Raw genomic sequence first — 21,994 nt, 5'->3', positions numbered from 1 at the left:
GGGGTCCAGAGTGTTCTGTCTCCCCGTGGCTGGGGTAGGACACAACCTTCTCGGGTGGGCACTGGAGCCTGAACAGGCCTCCCTGAGCTTCATGGGCACCAGCCCTGGACCTGCCATCATGTGTCTCAGAGGCCACTAACTCCTGTGATGCTTGCTTCCTGCCCCTGATACAGGACTCAGTGTGATCAGAAGGCAGTGACGGTCCCTGCTGATGTCTGCATGTCCTGTCTAATGTTGCCCAAGAGATACCAGGGAGCGAGAGAGTGAGGGAGCGAGGTGCTTCTAGCCAGGGCTCCTTGAGGCCCCATCAGGGGCTGGATGTGGCATGAGGCAGGGCGGCAGCCTGAGCCTGGCTGCTGGCTGAAGCCCATCCCTGCTCTGTTCCCTGCACTACTTGCCCTCTCTGGGGTCTCGGATGAAAAGGGGGTGTGCTGGGCTGGGCAAAGAGCAGATCCTGCCCAACCCTAATGTTCTCATGCCTTCTGTGGCCTTGCTGACATCCGGGGTTTGCTGGGCAGAATTCCCCAGAGAGGAGGCCCTTGGAAATGTTGTGGCATTGTCTCTGCCTGTCCCTCTCAGATGGGACCCAAGTCCATGCCACCAGGACAGCCAGGTCTGAGACTGAGCAGGGCCTGAGACTGGCCAGGGTGGGTCAGTGAACCCTAACACACACCCCCCTCTGCCCAGCAGACCCTGACTGGGTGAAAGATACACATCATACTCCCTGACTTCCTGGCTGGGTGACCTCTGGTCACATGCCAGGTGGGGGCTCAGCAGCTCCATGGCCCATCTGCTTCCTGGCACAGAAACGTGACTCAGTGTATGAGGGTCTGGGGCGGGGGGGTGGGGTGGGGGCGCGGGTAATGGGAGGAGTCTCATGGTAGGTTCATCAACCCCATCTCACCCCCACCCTCCAGCCCTCATAAAAGAAGTGTCTGGTCACATGTAGGGCTGTTGGGTGTCCATTCACCAGGCCCTGTCAGTGCAACATGGGGTCTACAGAGTGGAAATGGCCACCGCATCCCCAGGCCCGAGCTGGGAAACTGCCCTTCATCCTGCCAGAAGTTTATGCCAGACCCACGAGTGAAAAGCACAGTGTAGACGTGGATATGCAGGGTGTATGAACATGTTTATACCAACTCTAGAGTTTACAATGTACTGTACATGTTGTCATTTTTGTGACTCAAATCTGTCCCATGACCTGTGTCACAGCTGTCACCGGAAAGCTATCCCCTGATACCAGCAGGATCCAGAAAGGGAGTGAATTGGGCTGCAGAAACCAGCCCATCTTGGGGCCAGGGGAGGGGGACAGGGTAGGGTCCATCAGCAGAATGGCAGGGGCCAGCGGCGTGGTGCCTGCTGGAGATGTAGAGGCTCCCAGGCCACCTGGTGACAGACTGGGGGTCAGCCCCTGTGGCACTCATCACCCAATGAGAGCGACACTACAGTCACCCGGCCCTCTGGGGGTCGTGCCGTGTCCTTGCCGAGGTCACAGTAATGTGACCCCCACCATCCTGAAGGCAGGGCCCCTGAGGCACGTGCCACCCACATGTCAGGAGGCCCCTGGGCCTGCCGGGGCCGAAGTTCCACAAAAGGTGGAGGAAGGTCTCCTGTGCCGTGTGGTCGCTGGGGCGGGCGCCAGGCCGTGGGGTCACGGTTTGCAAAGCAGGGAAGCACCAACACCTCCACTTTCTGCTGGGCCGGCTGAGGCAGGGCTGCGGAAGGCTTCTGCTGACTTCCTCCCCTCCTCCTCCTCCACCTCCTCCTCCTCCTGCTCAGCGCTTCTCACGTCTTCCCCAAAATAGAAGATCTGCAGATTTAAACATGCCCAGGGTGGTGATTATACTTCCCTCCAGCCAGTCCCCTGCAAGGCAGGTGACTCCCACCCCAGAGGGGCTCTGTACAACCCTCTTGGCTTAGTCCTCAGAGCCCACTGCTGCAGGCTTGGTCTGACCTCCGCTGGGCCGTGTTAATAGGCTGAACGAGCAGGAGGTGGTGTCTCACTTTCTGGCATAAGAATATGGACTGGGGTTTCCTGGACCTGGACACACATCCTGACGGCCTGCAGGGCCAGCCTCCGGCCATGGCGGTGGGGGTGGGGGTGGGTTGCAATCCTAACCTCCCTCCCACCCAGTGCGTGAGTCCCACCCCCACCCCTAAGAGCCTGGCCTGTCCTGCCCCCTCCCCACGGACCTGGGTATCCACGAAGCCCCTCGGCCCTGGCCTGGCCCCAAGCACCCACCTTCTCCCCCATGCCAGTCTTTACTCCCGTCTTCACAGACTCACCTTAGAGATTTCCACCTCTCTTTTTCTGTTTGGTTCTCTGGGCTCTCACTTTCATAAGAAGCCAAATAAAGACCTGGTCAGAAAAAGAGGTAAAATCACACAGTTATGGCCTATGATAATAGCCTGCCCTATACCCAGAGTCTGACCTGCTTTTTATTCTTAAACGTGTTGGGAGGTACACATGCAGTTGTATGTGCTAATTAGTACAGAGAGGTCGGTGTACCCTTTCCCTAGTTTCTCCCAGTGGTAACCATTTGCAAAACTATAGCACAGAACCACCACCAGCATGTTGACAGTTTGCAGAACACCCTCATCACCACCAGAATCCCTCATGCTGCCCTTTTAAGGCCCACCTGCTTCCCTTTCTTAATCCCTGGCCACCACTAATAGGTTCTCCATGTCCAGATTTTTGTCATTTCAAGAATGTGATATAGGGACACCTGGGTGGCTCAGTCAGTTAAGCATCCAACTCTGGATTTCCACTCAGGTCACGATCTTGTGGTTTGTGAGATCAAGCCCCATGTGGGGCGCTATGCTGACAGCACAGAGCCTGCTTGGGATTCTCTCTCCCTCTCTCTGCCCTTCTCTCACTCTTGCTGTCTCTGTGTCTCTCAAGATAAATACATAATTTTAAAGGAAGAATGTGATATAAATCGAATCAGTATGTAACATATGGGATGGTCTCTTTTCACTCCGAGTGATTCTCCGCGTTTCATCCAAGCTGTAGTATGAATCAATACTTAATTCCTTTTTCTTGCTGAAGACTATTCCGTGGCATGGATATACCACAGTGTGTTTAGCCACTCACCCACTGAAGGACATCTGCATTGCTTCCAGTGTTTCTCTAGAACTATTTATGCTGCTGTAATTATTGGAGTGCGGGTTTTTTGTGTGAACATGAGTATTCGTTTCTCTGGGATAAATAAATGCCCGAGAGCACATTTACTGAGTCAGTCGGTGCAAATTTAGTTTTATAAGAAACTCTTTGTCTAGTTCTACATCCTGAAGATTTCCTGTTACTTTTATTCTTCCTAAAAGCTATACAGTTTTACATTTTACATTCGAGTCTGTGATTCATTCTGAGTTAATTTTTCATAAAGGGTGTAAGGATGAGGTCAAAGTTCATTTTTTGGCTTATGGATGCTCAGATGCCCCTGTTCCATTTGTTGCAAGGGCTCACTTTCCTCCACTGAATTGCTTTTACTCCATTCTCAAAAATCCCTGGGCACAGTGGGGTGTCTGGGTGGCTCAGTCAGTGGAGCGTCTGACTTCGGCTTGGGTCACGATCTTGTGGTTCGTGAGTTGCAGCCCTGCATCTGGCTTGCTGCTGTCAGCTCAGAGACCGCTTTGGATCTTCTGTCCCTCTTGCTCTCTACCCCTCCCCATGCACATGCTCTCTCTCTTAAAATTGAATAAACATTTAAAAAAAGTCACTGGGCATTTGTGTGGGTCTATTCTTGGGTTCTCTATTCTGTCCCATTGATCCACATATCTGTCTTACCAATACCACACTGTCTTGATTACTGTAGCTGTATAATATCAGCTTTAATATTGGGTAGAGTAATCCCTCTCATTTTATTCTTCTTTTTCAAAATTGTTTCAGCTATTCGAGTTTCTATGGCTTCCCATATACATTTCATTTAAAAAATTTTTTTAAATATTTATTTTTGAGAGAGAGACAAAGTGTGAGTGGGGGAGGAGCAGAGAGAGGGAAACAGAATCCAAAGCAGGCTCCAGGCTCTGAGCTGTCAGCACAGAGCCCAACATGGGGCTCGAACTCATGAACCATGAGATCATGACCTGAGCTGAAGTTGGATGCTCAACTGACTGAGCCACCCAGGCTCACCCCCATATACAATTATCTTAGAATTATTGTATCTTTGTCTGCAAAAAAAAAAAACAACCACTGTCTTTTGATGGGAAAATCCTGGATTTTGATAGGAAATGCATTAAATCCGTACTTAAATTTGGGGAGAATTGGTATCATTGCTATGCTGAGTCTTCCAATTCATGCATGTCATGTCCCTCCATTTATTTAGACCTTCTCTGATTTCTTTCATTAGCATCGTGTAGATTTTGGCATGCAAATCTTGGATATGTTTTGTTAGATTTATACCTAAGTATTTAATGTTTTTGAGCGATTATATTGAGTGATGGCATTGTATTTTTAATTTCAGTGTCCACATATTCATTGTTAGCACGCAGAAATATGATAGATTTTTGTGTCTTTATCTTGTATTCTGCAACTTGTGCTGAACCCACTTAGTTCTAGGAGTTTTGGAGATTCTTTGGGATTTTTTACATTTTTTAATAAATAAGGACAGTGTTAATTCATCCTTTCTGATCTGTCTTTATTTTCTTTTCTTGCGTTATTGCATAAACTAGATCTCCATTACTATCTTGAACAAAAGTGGTGAGAGTATATATCTTTGCCTTATTACTGATCTTAATGAGAAAGCAGTGTTTCACCATTAAAAATGATGTTAGTGGAAAGGTTTTTGTAGGTGCAGTTTATCAGATTGATAAATTCCCCTCGATTCTTATTTTTCTGAGAGTTTTTCCCATGCATGGGTGTAGAAATCTGTCAAATGAATTTTCTGTATCAGTTGATATAATCAAGTCATTTTTCTCTGTTAGTCTGTTAATATGGTAGATGACACTGATTGATTTTCAAATATTGAATAGTATTGTATCTCTGGAATAAACTCACTTGGTCATGATATCTAACTATTTTTCAATATTGCCAAATTCTATTTGCTAATATTTTGTTAAGGAATTTTTGCATCTATATTCACAAGGGATCTTAGTCTTTACTTTCTTTATTTTACTTCCTTTATCTGGTTTTGGTGTCAGGGTAATACTGGTTTCGTAAAATGAGCTGGGAAGTTCCGTCCTCTTCTATTTTTTTTTTTTATGTTTATTTATTTTTGGGAGAGAGAGAGAGAGAGAGAGAGAGAGCAGGCAAGGGGTAGAGAGAGGGAGACACGGAATCCGAAGCAGGCTCCAGGCTCCAAACTGTCAGCACAGAGCCCAACACAGGGCTCGAACCCATGCACTATGAGATCATGACCTGAACTGAAGTTGGATGCTTAACTGACTGAGCCACCCAGGTGCCCTGTCCTCTTCTATTTTTTGAAAACGATTGTGTAGAATCCATATTAAGTCTTCCTTAAAAGTTTAATAGAATTCTCTAGTATAACTGTCTGAGCCTAGAGATTTCATTTTTGGGATGTTTTAAAATTACAAATGCAATTTCCTTAATGGTTATAGGGCTATTCAAATGATCTATTTTGTGTTGAGTTTGTGGCAGTTTATGCTATTTAAGGAATTGGTCCATTTCATCTAACTGGCCAAATTAATGGGTCTAGAGTTGTTCACAGTATTTTCTTATTAGCCTTTCAATGATGACAGAGGCTATAGTGACATCTTCCATTTCATTCTAGATATTAGCATTTTCTGTCTTCTCTTTTTCTTTAAGAGGTTCTTTGCTGGAGAATGGCAATGTTACAGTTCTTTTCAAAGGACCAACTTCCTGTGGGTTACTTGAACAGTTTTTAGAATTCCATTTTGATTTATGTACAGTAAATTCCTGAAGGATATTTTCACTGGATATAGAATTCTGGGTTGGCAGCTATTTTCTTTCAGCACGTGAAAAATATGCCACTGCCTCTGGCTACCATGATTTCTGATGAGTACTCTAGTCATCCAAATTGTTTTGCCCTCATAGGTAAAGTGTCATTTCTTTCTCAGTGTTTTCAAAATTTGTGTCTTTTTATTTGGTGCTCAGAAATGTGACTATGATGTATCTTGGTATGTGTTTCTTTGGGTTGATCCTTTTTGGGATTCACTTGGCTTCTTGAATCTGTAGGTTTCTATCTTTTCCAAATCTGGGAACTTTCCAGCCATTACTTCTTGGATTATTTTTTCAACCCTGTCCATTTTGTCCCCTTCCTTCCCAGACTCTGATGACAAGAGTGTTAGATCTTTTGTTATAGTCCCACAGGTCCCTGACACTCTGTTGTTCAGATTGTTTAATTTCTATTGTTCCATCTTCCAGCTCATCGATTCTTTGCTTTGTCTTCTCCATTCTGCTGTTGAGACCATCTACTCAGTTTTTTATTTTAGTTATTGTATTTTTCAATTCTATAATTTCTACTTGGCTCCCTTTTATATCTTCTGTTTCTTTGCTGATACTTTCTATACTGTCACCTGTTTCAGAGAGCCTCAAGGCTGGCTGTATTGCTAGGCAGGTCTTGCCAGAGGAAGCCTGGAGCTGAGTGCTGGGCAGGATTCTGTCAGAGGCTGTGACTAACCCAGTTGGGGCTCAATACAGCTTAGGTCCCTTCTCTTGCTTTCTCCAGTTATTATTATTATTATTATTATTTTTTTTTGGTGGGGGGAAGGAGAGGATGAAACAAGGGTCACTAGAAGGAGCTCCTTTCTTTTTTGATTTGTTTTTTAAAGTTTATGTATTTATTTTCAGAGAGAGAGAGATAAATAGAGAGACAGAGTGAGAGTGAGCAAGAGAGAGAGAGAGACAGAGTGTAAGTGGGGGAAGGCAAGAGAGAGGGAAAGAGAGAGAGAGAGAGAGAGAGACAGAGTGCAAGTGGGGGAAGGCAAGAGAGAGGTAAAGAGAGAGAGGGAGAATCCTAAGCAGGCTCCATGCTGTCAGTGCAGAGCCCAACACGGGGCTCAATCCCATGAACCGTGAGATCATTACCTGAGCTGAAATCCAGAGTTGGATGCTTAACTGACTGAATCACCCAGGTGCCTTGGAAGGTGCTCCTTTCTAAGGGCACTTCAGAAGGGCTAAGTTTTTTTGCTGTATGTTCATGGCTGAATCACTGTCTCACACACAGCAGGTTCTCTAGAGATACCATTGGCTGAAGGAGTGAATGAAATGCCCTTCTCTTGGGACACTTGGGTGGCTTAGTCGGTTAAGCGTCCAACTCTTGATTTCAGCTCAGGTCATGATCTCACAGTTATGAGATGGAGCCCCACAATGGGCTTTACACTGGGCATGGAGCCTACTTAAGATTCTCTCTCCCTCTGCCCCTCCCCTGTTCATGCTGTCTCTCAAAAAAAAAAAAAAAAAAAAAAGAGAAAGAGAGAGAGAAGAGAAATGCCCTTCTCTCACTCCTCTCCCTGCCCCCAGGCTCTCCCACCCCTTTCTTAATATGCTTTGACACATTACTGCACAAGTTCTATTGGTTAATGACAACAGTTATCACAGTAACTAGTAGGTTAGATAATGGCCCCCAGAGATATCCAGATCCTACTCCCCGGGACATGTGAATATGTTAGCTTCCGTGGCCAAAAGGGACTCAGCAGATGAGATTAAGTTAAGGATATGGAGATGGGGGGATTATCCTGGATTATCCAGCAGGGCCCTAAATGACACTGCAAGTGTCCTTCTAAGAGCGAGACAGAGGAGACTTGACCACAAGAGAGAAGATGATGTGATGGTGGAAGCAGAGGTTCAAATGATGTGCTTTGAAGATGGAGGAAGGGGGTCATGTGCCAAGGAATATGGGTGGCCACTAGAAGTCATAACAGGCCAGGGAACAGTCTTCCCCTCAGAGCCTCCAGAAATAACCAGCTCTGTTGACACCATGATTTCAGCCCAGTGGAACTGACTTTGGACTCTAAGAGAATAAATCAATGTTGCTTTGAGCCACTAAGCCAGATGCAGCAGGTGAGGCTTAGAGAGGGTGAGGCACCTGCCTAGAGTCACACAGCTTGCTGGGGTGGGAACAGCCCAGGCTGGCTTATCCATCAGGCTGCTGAACTTCTTGTTGCAGGTAGGGATTGCTGTTTCAGGTGAACACTCCCCTCCCCGCAACCCACCCCTAAAAGTTAATGGTTCCAAAACATAACATATAAAATGGCAAACTTGAAAGTATTAACAATTAAAAGCAAAATCATTAAAAACTCCTTTCTCCTAAGTTTTTGTTTTTGGCAGAACATGTTCTCCCAGGCACGGGTGTGGGTCCCTTTATAAAATGCTTGCTGTGGGGACGCCTGGGTGGCTCAGTTGGTTAAGCATCTGACTTCAGCTCAGGTCATGATCTTGTGGTTTGTGGGTTCAAGCCCCGCATTGGGCTCTGTACTGACAGCTCAGAGCCTGGAACCTACTTCGGATTCTCTACCTCTCTCTCTCTCTGCCCCTCCCCTGCTCACGCTCTGTCTCTCTATCTCTCAAAAATAAATAAACATTAAAAAAATTTTTTTAAATGCTTGTTGTGCTCAGTGGGGACCTCCTGGGGTAGGTTGAGGGTCTTGGATCCAGGAAGCAGCTGACCATGGGGCCACATTGCCTCCCCTGAGATGATCAACTCAGGACCAAATGGCCACTTGCTTCCAGCACTTTCTCTTCCTGGAGTATGCTTGCTTAGAAAATTCACAGCAAATTTGTCACATTTGATAAATGATCAGATGGGAATGCTGATTTACTGGAGGGCACAGACATTAATGGCACTCTGGAGAAAAGATGCCTCAGCACACACACACACACACACACACACACACACACAGGCATGCACGCACTCACACAAACATGCACACACCCCCAGCTGTGGAAAGACCCATGGGGAGCCCAGGGCTCTGCCTTCCCTATGTGAGCACAGGGAGGGTAGTTCTCACCATCTTGCTTATTTTACCAATGAAGGAAGTGGGTGGGACCGATGGTTTCAATTTATGATGCCCAGCAGCAGCCATACTGTGTCCAAGGGGAAGCCTGGCCCTGGGGACCCTGGAGGTCCCCAGCCTGCAGCTCCTCAGGCCCTGACTGGTGCTCAGCCTTCTCTGCTCCCTTTCACATCCAGCAAACATGGGCGTGATGCGTCCTGCTCGCAGCAGGGGCCCCATATGGAGATGTGACTAGGAGACCACCCCAGAGTCCCAGAGCTGGGGGTGACAGAGGCCATAGGGTCACCTTACCATCCTCGCTGAAGATAGGGGCGGTGTGCAGGTAGTGGGTGATGCTGGGGTCTTGCTCAAAGGGACATTCCACTTGTTTCCACGTGATGAACTCTCCAACCTGCTTGGCCAGCTCCAGAAATTTCTGCCAGGGTCATTGAAACACAAATGGGAGCCCCTTACCCCACCTCCACCCCCCAGTGCCTGGAGGTCACCTGTGAGAGTGGGCCAGTCTCACTCATCTGTCCCTGGGGGCCCACTCCTGGGCAGGGCAAGGCAGAGCACTGGGCAGTAAATGACAGACCCCCCATTAGGAAACCTGGGTGTTCGCCACATCTCTTCATTCCCTCTGTGGAATCTGGGGAGAGAGAGCATCTAGGGCCAGGTCATCGGCAGGCAGCACATCCAGCGAGAGGCGAGTATTACTCTAGTTTCATTCTTTTTCATGATTATCCCTGCATTTGTTTATCTAGAGAATGATGCAAATAAATTTAAATAAATGTATTTAAGGAAGATTTAAGTGGATCCACTTAAAGCAGAATTTTATTTAAGTAAAATTTAAATACATTTATTTAAATTAAAAAAAATCTGTGCTGACTTAAAGAAGGCTTTTAAATAAACTGCCAGCATAAAGTCATGACCGGGTGGGAACGACCCTCTATGGCATCTTTCATCAGTCCTGGTGGCTGGCTCCAGCCCCCACTGCCCCTGCCCCAAATCTGGGGCCTCAGAAGCACTTTACAGTCTTGCCTTTCCTCCCTCGGTCTCAGGTCTGAGGACCAGTTTAAGAAGAGTGCAATACAGGGCTTTCCACAGCTGGTATGTGTGGGCTCTTCTGGAAAGTGTGATCTTGGGCTCCCGAGCCCCTCTGTTAATTTAACCCAAGGCCAGCCTCCTTTATGTCACTTCCAGTCCGGACTGTCCTGGGGATGCAGTGCCCAGGCTCCCTGCTGGACTGGACTTCTCCCTGCTACACAGGTTCTCAGGGCTAACCAGGCCTGCAGGCAGCACAGGAAAGTCTGCCAGGGAGTCTGTGTGAGGCCCCAGAGCAGAGGCAGCTCCAGGCCAGAGGGCCCAGGCGTTGGGTGGGGGACCCACCAGCAGGGGATGCTGTCCCTACAGAGCCCTTGGTGGGCTCTGTGCCAAAGCCCTGTTTTAGAGAGGGAGAGACTGGGGCTCAGATAGCGCAGGGGCCAGCCCAGGACTGACTGTCCCTTGGTGTTGGAGGCTGGGTGGGGCCAGCACAAGTGTGGGCCAGCCTTCCTAGGGAGAAGAGTCTCCTCCTTCCTGCAGATTCGGGGGTTGTCACTGCTGCATGGCTGGCTTTGTCTGTCTGAATCAGTGACCACTTGTTGTCACTGCCCAGGGCTCTCAGGGCTCCTGGGCCTCAGCTCCCACCATGCCTAGGCCACCAGCCACTCCAAGATATGTGTGCTGGGTGGTCCCATGTGTGTGTGGGGGAGGTCAGCCTGCCTTTGCTTCTAAGGAGCTCAGGGACTGGAGAGCTGTGACCAAAGAATGCCCAGTCCACTGAGTACGGGCTGGGCCACCCTCTGTCTGGGAAGTCAAGGGGAGCTTCCTGGAGGAGGGGGACACTTGAGCTGATGGCAGTGAGTGTCTGCAGAGGGAGTAGAAATCTTTCCTTCTCTGCCCACACTGCTTGCCCACCTCCTCCTGTGCTCAGGGAGGCCTTCCCTGACACATGCCCTGTGCCCTGTGCAGGTCACAGCACCTCACCCATTGTCACTGTGGGTCCGTGGGGCTTTCTCACAGCCTTGTGCTCTTCAAGGGCTGAAAATGAGTCTGCCTCACCTGTGGTGGGCAGTGGGGGATCAGTGCCTGCATGAGCCTCAGTCTCCTGTGGAAGGGGTGGGGTGGGGAGACCCTGATAATCCCGCCGTGATGTCTTGTGAACCGTGCCCCATTCGTCCGGTGCCCCTGCCCTGGGGGCTTTGATTGTCGGGGGCCCCTGGACTCTACCTCAAAGTTGACATGTCCATTGGGGAGGCGGTTGGCACAGCCCTCGTTCAGGAAGTAGATGTCTTTGATGAGCAGGCTGAAGAAGGGAATGACGATCTGGAAGAGAGAGAGTGCAGGTCAGCCCTCAGTCGGCAGGAAGCACAGGCCCCTTTACCCTAGCACCAGACTCTTTCTCCCCAGGCCCCATCAGACTCCAGTGCTGACTGAGCGCCTACTGTATACGCCCCCCCCCCCCCCCCACCGCTTCCCCGTGTTGGGGCTGAATGAAAGATGCATGGTCCTCATGCCCTTTGAACATTTCTTCCACTCTCCACTGGGAGAGGCTGGTGGCGGTTCCCCCTCGACCCTCCACCATCCAGGGATCTGCAGACCACCTGGTTCAAGTGTGCCAGGACTTCAGGTGCATGCGGAGCCCACCATGAGATATGTATGGAAAGTGAGTCACCTGTTGTGAAATTCTGCAGCCTACTTTTTAAAATATATATTTCATGATTTGTCATTTTATGCCTTTCTTGATGCCTGAAGGAACAGACTTTGGAGCCCGGCCTGAGTAGGGCGGGGGTCTCTGCGTATCACTGCCTGGATGTCTCATTTCTCCCTCCCTGCTCTGCACATGCCAACTCCTGGCCCCTAGGGAAGGGACACCCACTGCTGACAGCTCTGGCGACCCGAGGGGAGCTGGCTGGGTGCACGCTGCTGCAGTGGGTTGGACTGTGTCCCCCCAAAAGATATATTTGAGTCCTAAACCCTGGTGACTGTGAATGGGACCTAATTTGGAGATAGTCTTTGCAGATGGAATCGAGTTAAGAGGAGGTCATACCGGACAGAATGAGCTCTCCTCCAGTGACTGACGTCCTTGTGAAAAGAGGGAAATTTGGACACACACAGGAAGGAGAGCCATGTGAAGACAGAGGCAGAGATGGGAGTGATTTGGCCACTGGCCAAGGAACACCCAGGGCCATCAGAAGCTGGGAAAGGCAAAGAAGGATGCCCCCTTTGGAGGGAGCACGACCCAGACTACCTTGATTTTGGCATCTGGCCTCTAGAATGGGGAGACAATACATTTCTGTTGTTCTTTTCTTTTTATAATTTTTTAATGTTTATACATTTATATGTAACATTTATAAATGTTTATGTTTTTGAGAAAGAGAGACAGACCGTGAGTGGGGAAGGTACAGAGACAGACAGAGACAGAATCCGAAGCAGGCTCCAGGCTCTGAGGTGTCAGCATAGAGCCCAACGCGGGGCTGGAACTCATGAGCCGTGAGATCCTGACCTGAACCGAAGTTGGACACCCAACCAACTAAGCCACTCAGGTGCCCCTGTTCTTTTTTCATTTTTAAGTAGGCTTCACACCCAGTGCGGAGCCCAACACAAGGGCTTGAACTCATGACCCCCAAATCAAGACCTGAGCTGAGATCAATTCAGATGCTTAACCAACTGCGCCACCCAGGCGCCCCAACATTTCTGTTGTTCTAAGCCAGTTCCCAGGGAACTAACACACCTGCTGTGCCCTCAGGTTCCAGAGCTGGGCATGTGCTGCCAGTCCAGCCAGGAGCGGCCTTCAACCCATCACCCTTGGGACCTGACATTTCTGGCTAACCCTTTATCTAAGTTGATAAAGGCTTTGAGATCAGGACCTGGGTATGACCACTCTGCACAGTACAGATGCATGGATGGCTCAGTGGGTCAAGGAAGATGGGAAACTGAGGCCCACACAGTGGCAGGGCCTGGCCCAAGGTCACCCAAGTGAGTGAATGCTGAGGCTGGGACCAGAGCCAGATTTAGCAGGGAGATGAATTGCCTGGTTTGTCCAGGGCTGAGGGGTTACACGAGATACAGTTTCAGTGCTAAAAGTGGAGCCATCCCAGGGAAACTGGGACAAACTGGTCACCTTAGATTTATGTCAACTCCTCAGACATTTGCTCAGGTCTTCACTGTGCTAGGTGCTGGGGCTTGGAGAAGAGTGAGGGTGTGTCAGACACATCCAGTGTAGTGGAGCCTTTTCCCTGAAGTCTTTGCTACCTATAGGCTGGGTTTAATTCCCATTTGGGCCCCTAAAGAGCCCTCCACTCATACCTTTGTCACAGGGGCATTGGTGGCCGGCCTGAGTGCTCCGTTGTGCCAAGCTATACATGCATGGGGATCGAGTTTCATCTCAGCAAGTTCCGAGATGCAGGGTTCTATTACCCTAACTTACAGACAAGGAAGTCGAGACCCAGAGAGGTTAAGCAACTCATACAAGCTCACACAGCAGTAAGTAGCAGAGGAAGGACTAGCCCCTGTCCTGCCTGCTTTCTCACTGTGCCAGGAGGGAGAGCAGTCTGTGTGCATCTCCCTACGCCCACCACAGTGCTGAGCCCCAGGCCCAGGGTTGGGGCATGATGGCTGTGTTGGGTTGTAATGTGCCTGAAATGTTCCAAGACAGGGAGGGGATTAAGGGCAGTGGTCCTCGGGGACTCAGTGCAGGCTTCCTAGAGGGTGGACATTGGAACTGGTCCTCAAAGAGGCAGCATTTTCTGAGAACTTCTCACCATTTCTGCCTGCCCACATGGGCTCAGGCTACCATCCTATCAGGCTTTAGCATCCTGGCTGGTCTTCCTGCCCCCATGGGTTGACTGCAACCCACTGATGTTGTTTTCTGGAGCTAAGCGGTGGCAATAGGGGGTCAGCCAAAGAATCCTGTGTGGAGTGGGCCCCATCACAGAGATGGGGAGAAAGAGGGGCAGATAGGAACTAGCTATAGATAAGAAGAAAGCATAGAATGTCATGACCACTGAGACCTCCTGGCCTCAAAATTTCAGCTGTAGCAGTGAGGAACTGCGAGAGCATCAGCAAATATCCTTCCTTCCTTCCTTCCTTCCTTCCTTCCTTCCTTCCTTCCTTCTTTCTATTTGTCCCTCCATCCATCCAACCATTCATCCATCCATCTTCCAGTCTCCTATCCATTTATGAAGCACCTTCTGTGGGCCCAGCCGATGATCCATATCTCTTTGGACGTTAGAGGAGAGTGCAGCAAAATGAAAGGCACAGCTCTGTAAATCACCCACCTCGAGCCCCCGTACCCCAGAGCTGGAAGGGGGCTCAGAGTGCAGGAACGGGACATCACAGTCCACTCCACAGCCACCTGGTGAGCACGGATGGAAGAAAAATAGTGCAGAGTGCCACTGCCATAATTGACATCTTGGACCAAAGGTGGCAGCCAACTCTATCTGCCCCCACTCCACAGTCCCACTCCTGGGCCACAGGCGAGGACCTCTGTGACTGCCACACAGCACCTGAGCTCTGGGAATAAGACGAGGCCTGGTGGTGCGCTGGAGAGGCTGACTCCTGGTTTTGCCACCTACTTGCTGTGAGACTGGACAAGTGAGGTCTCCTCTCTGAGACTCAGTCTTCTAATCTGGGAAATGGCACTGCTAGAATCCACCTGGTAAGTAGTCATCAGAATTGAATGGAAGGGAGAGACAGAGTCAAGTAGTCCTCACGTGGTAGGTGTTCAGTGAAGCAAGGTCTCTGTCCCTGCCACTCTGGTTTTGCAGCTTCCTGGCTCCTGGGGGACAGGCTCACTTGCCTGGGATTTTGAGGTTCTGTCTCACTGAATGCTGCTCCCTGGCATCAGCCCTCCTCAGACCCAGAGCTGCTGAAGGGCTCACAGCCTGCATAGGAAAGGCCAGCTGGATAGGACATAGCCATTAGTGGGGCCAGGGTATGTGAACACCCACCCCCACCCCTGGGTGGGGGGTGGAGGGCTGGGAGGGCCGGCTGGGTGGCACAAACGTGCAGGTCTTGGCCTGCTCCCCAGACTTAAAACCCTGGTAGCCATCTCATCTAATTCCACAGGGACTTTGAATTTCAAGAACAGCAACTTGTTCTCAAACTGGAAACAGACCTCCACAAACATGGCAGAGACCTAATTCTGCCAATATTCCTGCCAGGAGATCAGGCAGAAAAGGTCTTGGTGTTTCTTCCCCATGGATATGATAACTCTAATCATCGGGCTGGTGACAGGTTTTAAGCCAGAGGTTCCCCTCAATCCCAGGGCCCAGTTTCTTATATTGGAGGCCACCAGGAGAATTTGGGAGACAAATACAATTGATCAGGGTCAACGAGGCCCCCAAATGCAAATGTATAAGAACAGAGCCTGTGAAAAGGCAGCTCTAGTGAGCGAGAAGCTTGGTTCAGTCATTGCCAAAACCGTGAATGTGATCTGAAGCTATATCAATGAAGGTATTGCGTTTAGAGTAAGGAGGTGTAAGACCCTATGTACTTGTAAACAATTTGATCTGAAACAGAAGGGACTCTGACAAGTCACACTCTTCAGGGACCAAAGAGATCCAAGTGGGGAGTGGACTGGAGACCGAGTATGGCGGGGCAGACCTGGGTTGTTGACTTAGGAGGGAGGGGAAGGGGACCCGGGGGCGCCGAAGGACTGGTGGGTAGAAGAGGGAGCAGCCTCATTCTGCATGGTCCTCCGGAGAGGACAACCCCAGCCCCATAAGGGAACACTTCCTACCAGCTAGAGCTGCGTGAGCATGGGCTGATCTGTCTGTAAGGTGGTGAGTTCCCCAAATTGGAGGCAAAGAAGGAACATGGCTGCCTATACAGATGCTGTAGAAGGGCAGGGGTTGGAGCCTGTGACGTTGGAGTCGGCATAGAGGCTCTCTGATACAACCCATCTAGGCCAAGGTAGGGAGTAGGAAGGAGTAGGGAGGAGCTCTAAAGGCCAGGCAAGCCTCTGACCTACCTTCTCCCGGCTGCTGTGGGCCGTCAGGGAGCGGTGGGCTGCCCCCCGCAGGGCTGTCCTGTAGTTGCAGAAATTCCCTGTCGGGTCCATCTGGTGCTGGAAGGAGACAGGGAAGCATGTGGGGGAGCTGCATCCCAGGGTCGGCCAGTTCCAGCCGGCAACCCGGCAGCCTTGCTTACCTCAAGGATGAAAAACTTGGCTGTCTTCACTTTGGCCCAGGTCTTCTTCAGCCTGGAGACAGGGCTCATGTTCATGCCGGCTGGAAGAGGGAGGGTCGAGCTAGGGGAGCGTCTCTGGGCTGCACAGTCTGCTTAATTCCCTAGGGCGGGAGGCCTGGGGGGTGGTCCCAGTTGGCCGCCTGAACCAAGGTTGAGGCCTCTGCAGACGGCCCGATGGTGGTGTATGGGTGCTGGGGACACTGTGTCTGGGCGAACCGGCCCATGTGTGCAGGCCACTGTCTCAGTCCCCGCCAAACTGGCCCCACACCATGACCAGGGTCTGGTTTGGGCCCCTGCTGTCCCTGGTTCTGGGGACACACTGTCCAGCCAAACACCCTGGCAAGGAAGGCCTCAAGGGGGGGGGGGTCAAGTCTCTAGGACCTCTGGGGCAGGGGAGTATGGGCTCAGCAGCACCAACCTTGCTCAGAGGAGGGCCCTGGTTTCCCCCCCCCGCACCCCACCCTTGGCCTGTCTGCATGTGCCTCTGGGGGCGCTCCCACGGGGACCGGGCCGGCTGGCCTACTCACAGATAATGGCCATCAGAGAGTTGAAGTTGCCAATGTTGAAGCACTCACGGGCCACGTCAATGAAGAACTCCACCACCTGGGCCCTCTGTTTCTTCTTGGCCGGCTGGGGACAAGGCATCTGAGCCTTAGTGGTGACACAGCCCCACCCCATCACTAGGGCAGTCCCTCATCAACATTCTCTCAACCCAGTTCACGGTGGAGACGCTTGATGCTGGGTAGTCTGCAGCCAGAGAGCTCAGGGTCTCTGCACGTCCTCGGCAGAGCCAGCAGAGCCCACCACCATGAAGGGCTGTGGGGGAGGGGGTCTGACGGGACTCCATGGGGCATCCAGAGTGCTGAGGGGCTCTCCCTCCAAGACACTGCTCCTCCCTCCAGGTCCAGCTCCAGCATCCTCCCTGGCTCCCTCACCTGTCCCCCGTGCATTGATCTTGCTCTCTCCACACTGGGGCTGCACGGACCCTGGCCCTGTCCCCAGAGTGGCCCCTCCACTGCTTCCTGTTGAATGACTGCATGACTTCACCTCCAGCTTGTGGCCAAGTGCTTGGGACCCTGACTTCTCTGATGGCTCCAAACAATGTCATCCCCTGCGCCGTCCTAGACTGAGGCACTGCCTGACTCCTGGGAGGGCTCAGTCCAGCTTTGCCTATGTAAAAACCGCCACCTGAGCTGCCAGGCCAGTGATGCAAATGCAGGAAGCAGATGGGCCCCATGGAACCCTACCCTGTGTTCTTTCCATATAGATTTTGCCGTCTTGCTCTTACGTGTGGCAGTGGTCTTTACTGCCACAAGGAAGCATGAGACCTGCTGCCCAAACCCCGTTCAGAAAGCCTCCCACCTGAGGTCCTTCCTGTCCCTGTCGGGGTGTCTGTACAGTGGTGGAGATGGCTGAGCCTGGCGGGGATGGAGGCCAGGCATTTCAGCCCGCTGTGGGTGCCCAACAGGAAGCACTCCCAAGGCTGAGGCATCGCAGACCAGCTTCTCCTTCTGAGCAGGCCTGCCTCTGCCCCTTTCTCTGCCCCTTACCCCAGTTTCCATCTCAGCATTTGCTTTCAGAGAGCCCCACCTAGCACCTGTGTTGCCTTCAGTCTTTCCTTCCCTGACACAAGTGGCCCCAGGGCCTCACCTGATGGTGACAGAGGGCTTGGAGGAGGTTCCTCCACTCTAAGGAAGAGAAGAGGGTGGGCAGGGTCTGGCCCTGAGGGACCGTGACTTGGTGACAAGGGCACCTGGCTCAGTATTGATGTCTTCCTGCCTTCTGGGAGAAGCTGGAGACCTGGGCTTTGCATGTACAATCTCCCAGTTCTTAAAAGGTTGAGGCATTTCTACTCTAAATCCTGAGAGAGCCAAACACAGTGTGGCAGCAGGGCAGGCCACGCCACCCAAGGCAGATAGGAAGAGATGGGGGTGGGACCACTTGGCAGATCTGACTCCTTCAGCAAGCCATCTCTGACACTCTCTGTCAGAGTCCAGTGGATCCATGCCAGGCTCCATCCAGAGAGAAATGTCACGGTAGGCAAGCTGGGTGGTGACACCTGGTGTCCCAGAGAGGTGCCCAGCTTGGTCCCGGGTTTGGACACGGACAAGCTCAAGAGGCCCTTCTGGTTCCCTCCCAGGTGGGCTCCCCCAACCCCCACCACCTTTGGCTAAGCCAGGTCATACCCCCCGGCTTTCTACGCACCATGCAGATCTCAGTCGCCACGAGGTAGCACAATCTGTTGAACCATTTCACATAAGCCTCCAGATTGTTGGTCTTGTCACTGAAACAAGGCTGGGAAAGACACAAGGATCATACTCAGTCTTTCCGTCAATAACTTTTGGAACATGGAGTCAGTTCATTCATCATTATTGTAGATAATCTGGAAACCATTGAAACCTCAAAATCATCCACAAATACCAATGGTTTGAAGTGTATCCTTCCAGTCTTTTTTTTATATACTCGAAGATGTAAGTTAATATGATATATATATATATATGTATATGCATAGCTCCCCCACATCTGATTGTCATTTTTCATGGATTCTGTCTTTGTGAATCTGTCTGCTTCCTAAAAACGTATTTGTAGCCCCAAATCGCTACTCATGTCACTGTCACTTGCTGTCATTCATGGATATGTGCAGAGTGGCAAAAAATTTGACTTTGGCTCAGGTCACGATCTCACGGTTCATGGGTTCGAGCCCCACATTGGGCTTGGTGCTGACAGCTCAGAGCCTGGAGCCTGCTTCAGATTCTGTGTCTCCCTCTCTCTCTGCCCCTCCCCTGCTCATGCTCTCTGTCTCTCTGAAAAACAAATAAACATTAAAAAAAATATATTTGAGTCACTCAAAGTGTCTTTTTGTTCCCAGCAGAGGTTGAGCTGACACCCTGCCTTCTCGTTTCAGCTCCCCTACTGTGAAGAAACTGTCCTTTTTTTTTTTTTGTGGTCTGTTCAGTGTGATGGTGAGTTCCCTGCTTAACGTGGCTCCAAGCACAGTGCTGCAGTTCCTGAGCACATGAAGGTTGTGATGTGCCCTAACGAGAAAATATATGTTAGGTAAGCTGCACTCAGACATGAATCATGAGTTCAATGTTATTGGAAGAACAATATACGTTAAATACGGTGTCTTTGAACAGAAACACGCACAATGCAAGGTTATGTATTGGCTGGTCGATGCAAATGTGGTGGGAGGCTTGCAAGGAACTTACCCCTGTATTTCCCTTGGGAGCAGTGGCATTTGCTAATTCTGTGTTCATGACAACTTCATGGATATAATCATGTTAAATTATGAGAGTCAACTGTATGTATCTATCTGCACATAACTGTGTATATGCTCCGTATTTTTCCAGATGAACCTTTTCATGTGTCATAAAATATCCCTTTGGAAACATAATTTTTCAATTGATGTGGAATATTCAGCTGTATAAATGTACTGAAGTTTAAAAGATTTAACTTAACTTATTAACAATAATAAGTTGAATCAACAATATTCATGTTGAAATTGCCAGGGTGACTTTCAATAAGTAGAGGGGGAGATAGAATTGGGGATCTATTAATCCAAAAGAAGTAAAGAAAAGAGGAAAAAAGATAGGGAAGAAGTGGGAAGACAAGTCAAAGGTGCACAGAAAGTGGTAAAACCTGATCCATATATATCAGTAACTATAATTGCTGTTATTTTATTTTATATTATTTTATTTTACTTTATTTTATTTTTCAGAGTGTGTGTGTGTATGTGTGTGTGCATGAGCAGAGGAGAGGGACAGAGGGAGAGAGAGAATTTTTTTCTTTTGGTTTATTTATTTTTGAGAGAGAGAGAGAGAGTGAGCAGGGAAGGGGCTGAGAAAGACAGAGACACAGAATCCAAAGCAGGCTCCAGGCTCTGATCTGAGCTATCAGCACAGAGTCCCACACCGGGCTCTCATGAGCCATGAGATCATGATCTGAGCAGAAATCAGATGCTTTAACCAATGGAGCCATACAGGTGCCCAGAATCATTTTTTTTTATGTTTGTTTATTTTGAGAGGGGGAGGGGCACAGAGAGAGAAGGAGAGAGAACTCCAAGCAGGCTCCATGCTGTCAGTGCAGAGCCCGATGTGGAGCTCAATCCCACCATGAACCATGAGATCATGACCTGAGCTGAAATCAAGAGTTGGATCCTTAACAGACTGAGCCACCCAGATGCCCCGAGAGACAGAATTTTAAGCAGGCTCTGCACTCAGTGCAGACCCTGACTCGGGGCTTGATCCCATGACCAGAAGAAATCAAGAGTTGGATGCTCAATCAACTGAGCCAGTCAGTTGTCCCAATTGCTGTAATTTTAAAACCCCAGCTACTTGCTATTTTCAAGTGGGACACCCCAAATCCAAAGATATAGGTTAAAAAAATGGAAAAATATATATGAAAAATATCACATAGCTGTACTAATATTAGACAAAATAGATTTTAAGGCAGGAATAAAAGACTCTAGGGCAAAAAGCATCAGAGAAGATTAAAGGGTAACCACATAATGGTAAAAGTTTGATCAATTGAGGGTATGTCACAAGTCCAAACTTGCTTGCGCCTAACAACATAGCTTCAAAATATGAAGGCAAATGCAGTCAGAAAGTAAGCCTCTTTATAGGGAGAAATCACATCTTCTTGCCACAGTGGAAGATTTTCACACATTGGCAGTAATCCATAGATTATGGAGACAAGACAGTATAAATATAAATTTGAGCAACACAATTTACATAGTTGAAGTAATGGACAGATATGGAAGCCTGTCTACCCTCCACCCTATGAGAATGTGCATTCTTTTCAAATAGTCGGAAATCTAAAAACACATTTTAAAATAATCTATGGGTCAAAGATGAAATCGTCGCGGAAATTAAAACAAGAACGAAAATGTTGAAAAACAAAATGTGGAGGATGCAAACAAAAAATATATTTAGAAAGAAATGGATAGTCTTTCATGCTTTTATTAGAACAGGGGCTCCTGGGTGGCTCAGCTGGTTGGGTGTCTGACTCTTGATTTTGGCTTGCGTTATGATCTCGTGTTGTGAAATTGAACCCTGCGTCAGGTTCCATGCTGAGCAGGAAGCCTGTTTAGGATTCTCTCTCCCTGCCCCTCCCCCACTCACGCTTGCACACGTGTGCTCTGTCTCTCAAAAAGAAAAAAAGAAGAAGAAACGATAACAACAGGCTGAATATCCAACAATAAAAAATAATTAGAAAAGGAAAAAGAAAGAAAGAATCCAAAGCTTTCTGGATTTTTGGATTTCTACTTTCTTTAAAGTAGATGGAGGGAAATAATAAAGATTAGAGAAAAAAATGAAATAGTAAAGAAAGATGCAACACATAGGATCAAGGAAGCTAGAAGCTCTTTATTTGAAAAGACTAACAAAATTGATGAACACTTAGCAAGAGGGATGACGGAACAAGGACGGATGTAAATACAGAGAATATTAGAGGTGAGTATGACTTGTTTGTTTAAAACAAACAAGGAAAATCTTGAATCAGTACATGAAAGTCTTCCCTAAATGGAAATAGCAGGCCCACATGGTTTCGCTGGCAAATTCTAGCCCAATGATCCAGGAGGAGGAAATTCAGTCTTTTATACAGAAGAGAGAACAGGGAAAGAGAAAATAAAGACTAGAAAAGAAGAGGGGCAGGCAGGAAAATAAGACCGTCTCATGATTATAGCTGCAAAAATCCTAAACAAAACAAGAGCAAACGGAATCTTAGGATGTACAAAAAAGATAACGATCACGACCCGATTTCATATATCCCAGAAATGCAAGGGGGGGGGGCTCCACATTGGAAAAAAAACGACTAATACAGTAAGTAGTTCCCCCCTTATCTGTGGTTT

General features: G+C 49.1%; 1 protein-coding gene across 2 annotated transcripts in view; it reads right to left on the bottom strand.

Annotated features, from left to right (window-relative positions):
- Window positions 1-1,110: 1,110 nt before the first annotated feature.
- RASGEF1C (RasGEF domain family member 1C) overlaps window positions 1,111-21,994 on the bottom strand; it is an 88,682-nt gene continuing 67,798 nt past the window's right edge. For both annotated transcript variants that reach the window (XM_023254000.2, XM_011281526.4), the window contains exons 7-14: window positions 18,352-18,441; window positions 16,674-16,776; window positions 16,108-16,187; window positions 15,929-16,024; window positions 11,185-11,280; window positions 9,226-9,349; window positions 2,287-2,359; window positions 1,111-1,810 (exon numbers count right to left, since the gene is read on the bottom strand). In XM_023254000.2, coding sequence (XP_023109768.1) covers window positions 1,786-1,810; window positions 2,287-2,359; window positions 9,226-9,349; window positions 11,185-11,280; window positions 15,929-16,024; window positions 16,108-16,187; window positions 16,674-16,776; window positions 18,352-18,441 — 687 coding nt within the window. In that variant the 3' untranslated portion in view covers window positions 1,111-1,785. The remainder of the gene's footprint in view (window positions 1,811-2,286; window positions 2,360-9,225; window positions 9,350-11,184; window positions 11,281-15,928; window positions 16,025-16,107; window positions 16,188-16,673; window positions 16,777-18,351; window positions 18,442-21,994) is intronic.

This window comes from Felis catus, chromosome A1, assembly GCF_018350175.1.
Source record: "Felis catus isolate Fca126 chromosome A1, F.catus_Fca126_mat1.0, whole genome shotgun sequence".
Classification (NCBI taxonomy): Eukaryota; Metazoa; Chordata; class Mammalia; order Carnivora; family Felidae; genus Felis; species Felis catus.
This window is presented reverse-complemented; position numbering and strand designations above follow the sequence as displayed.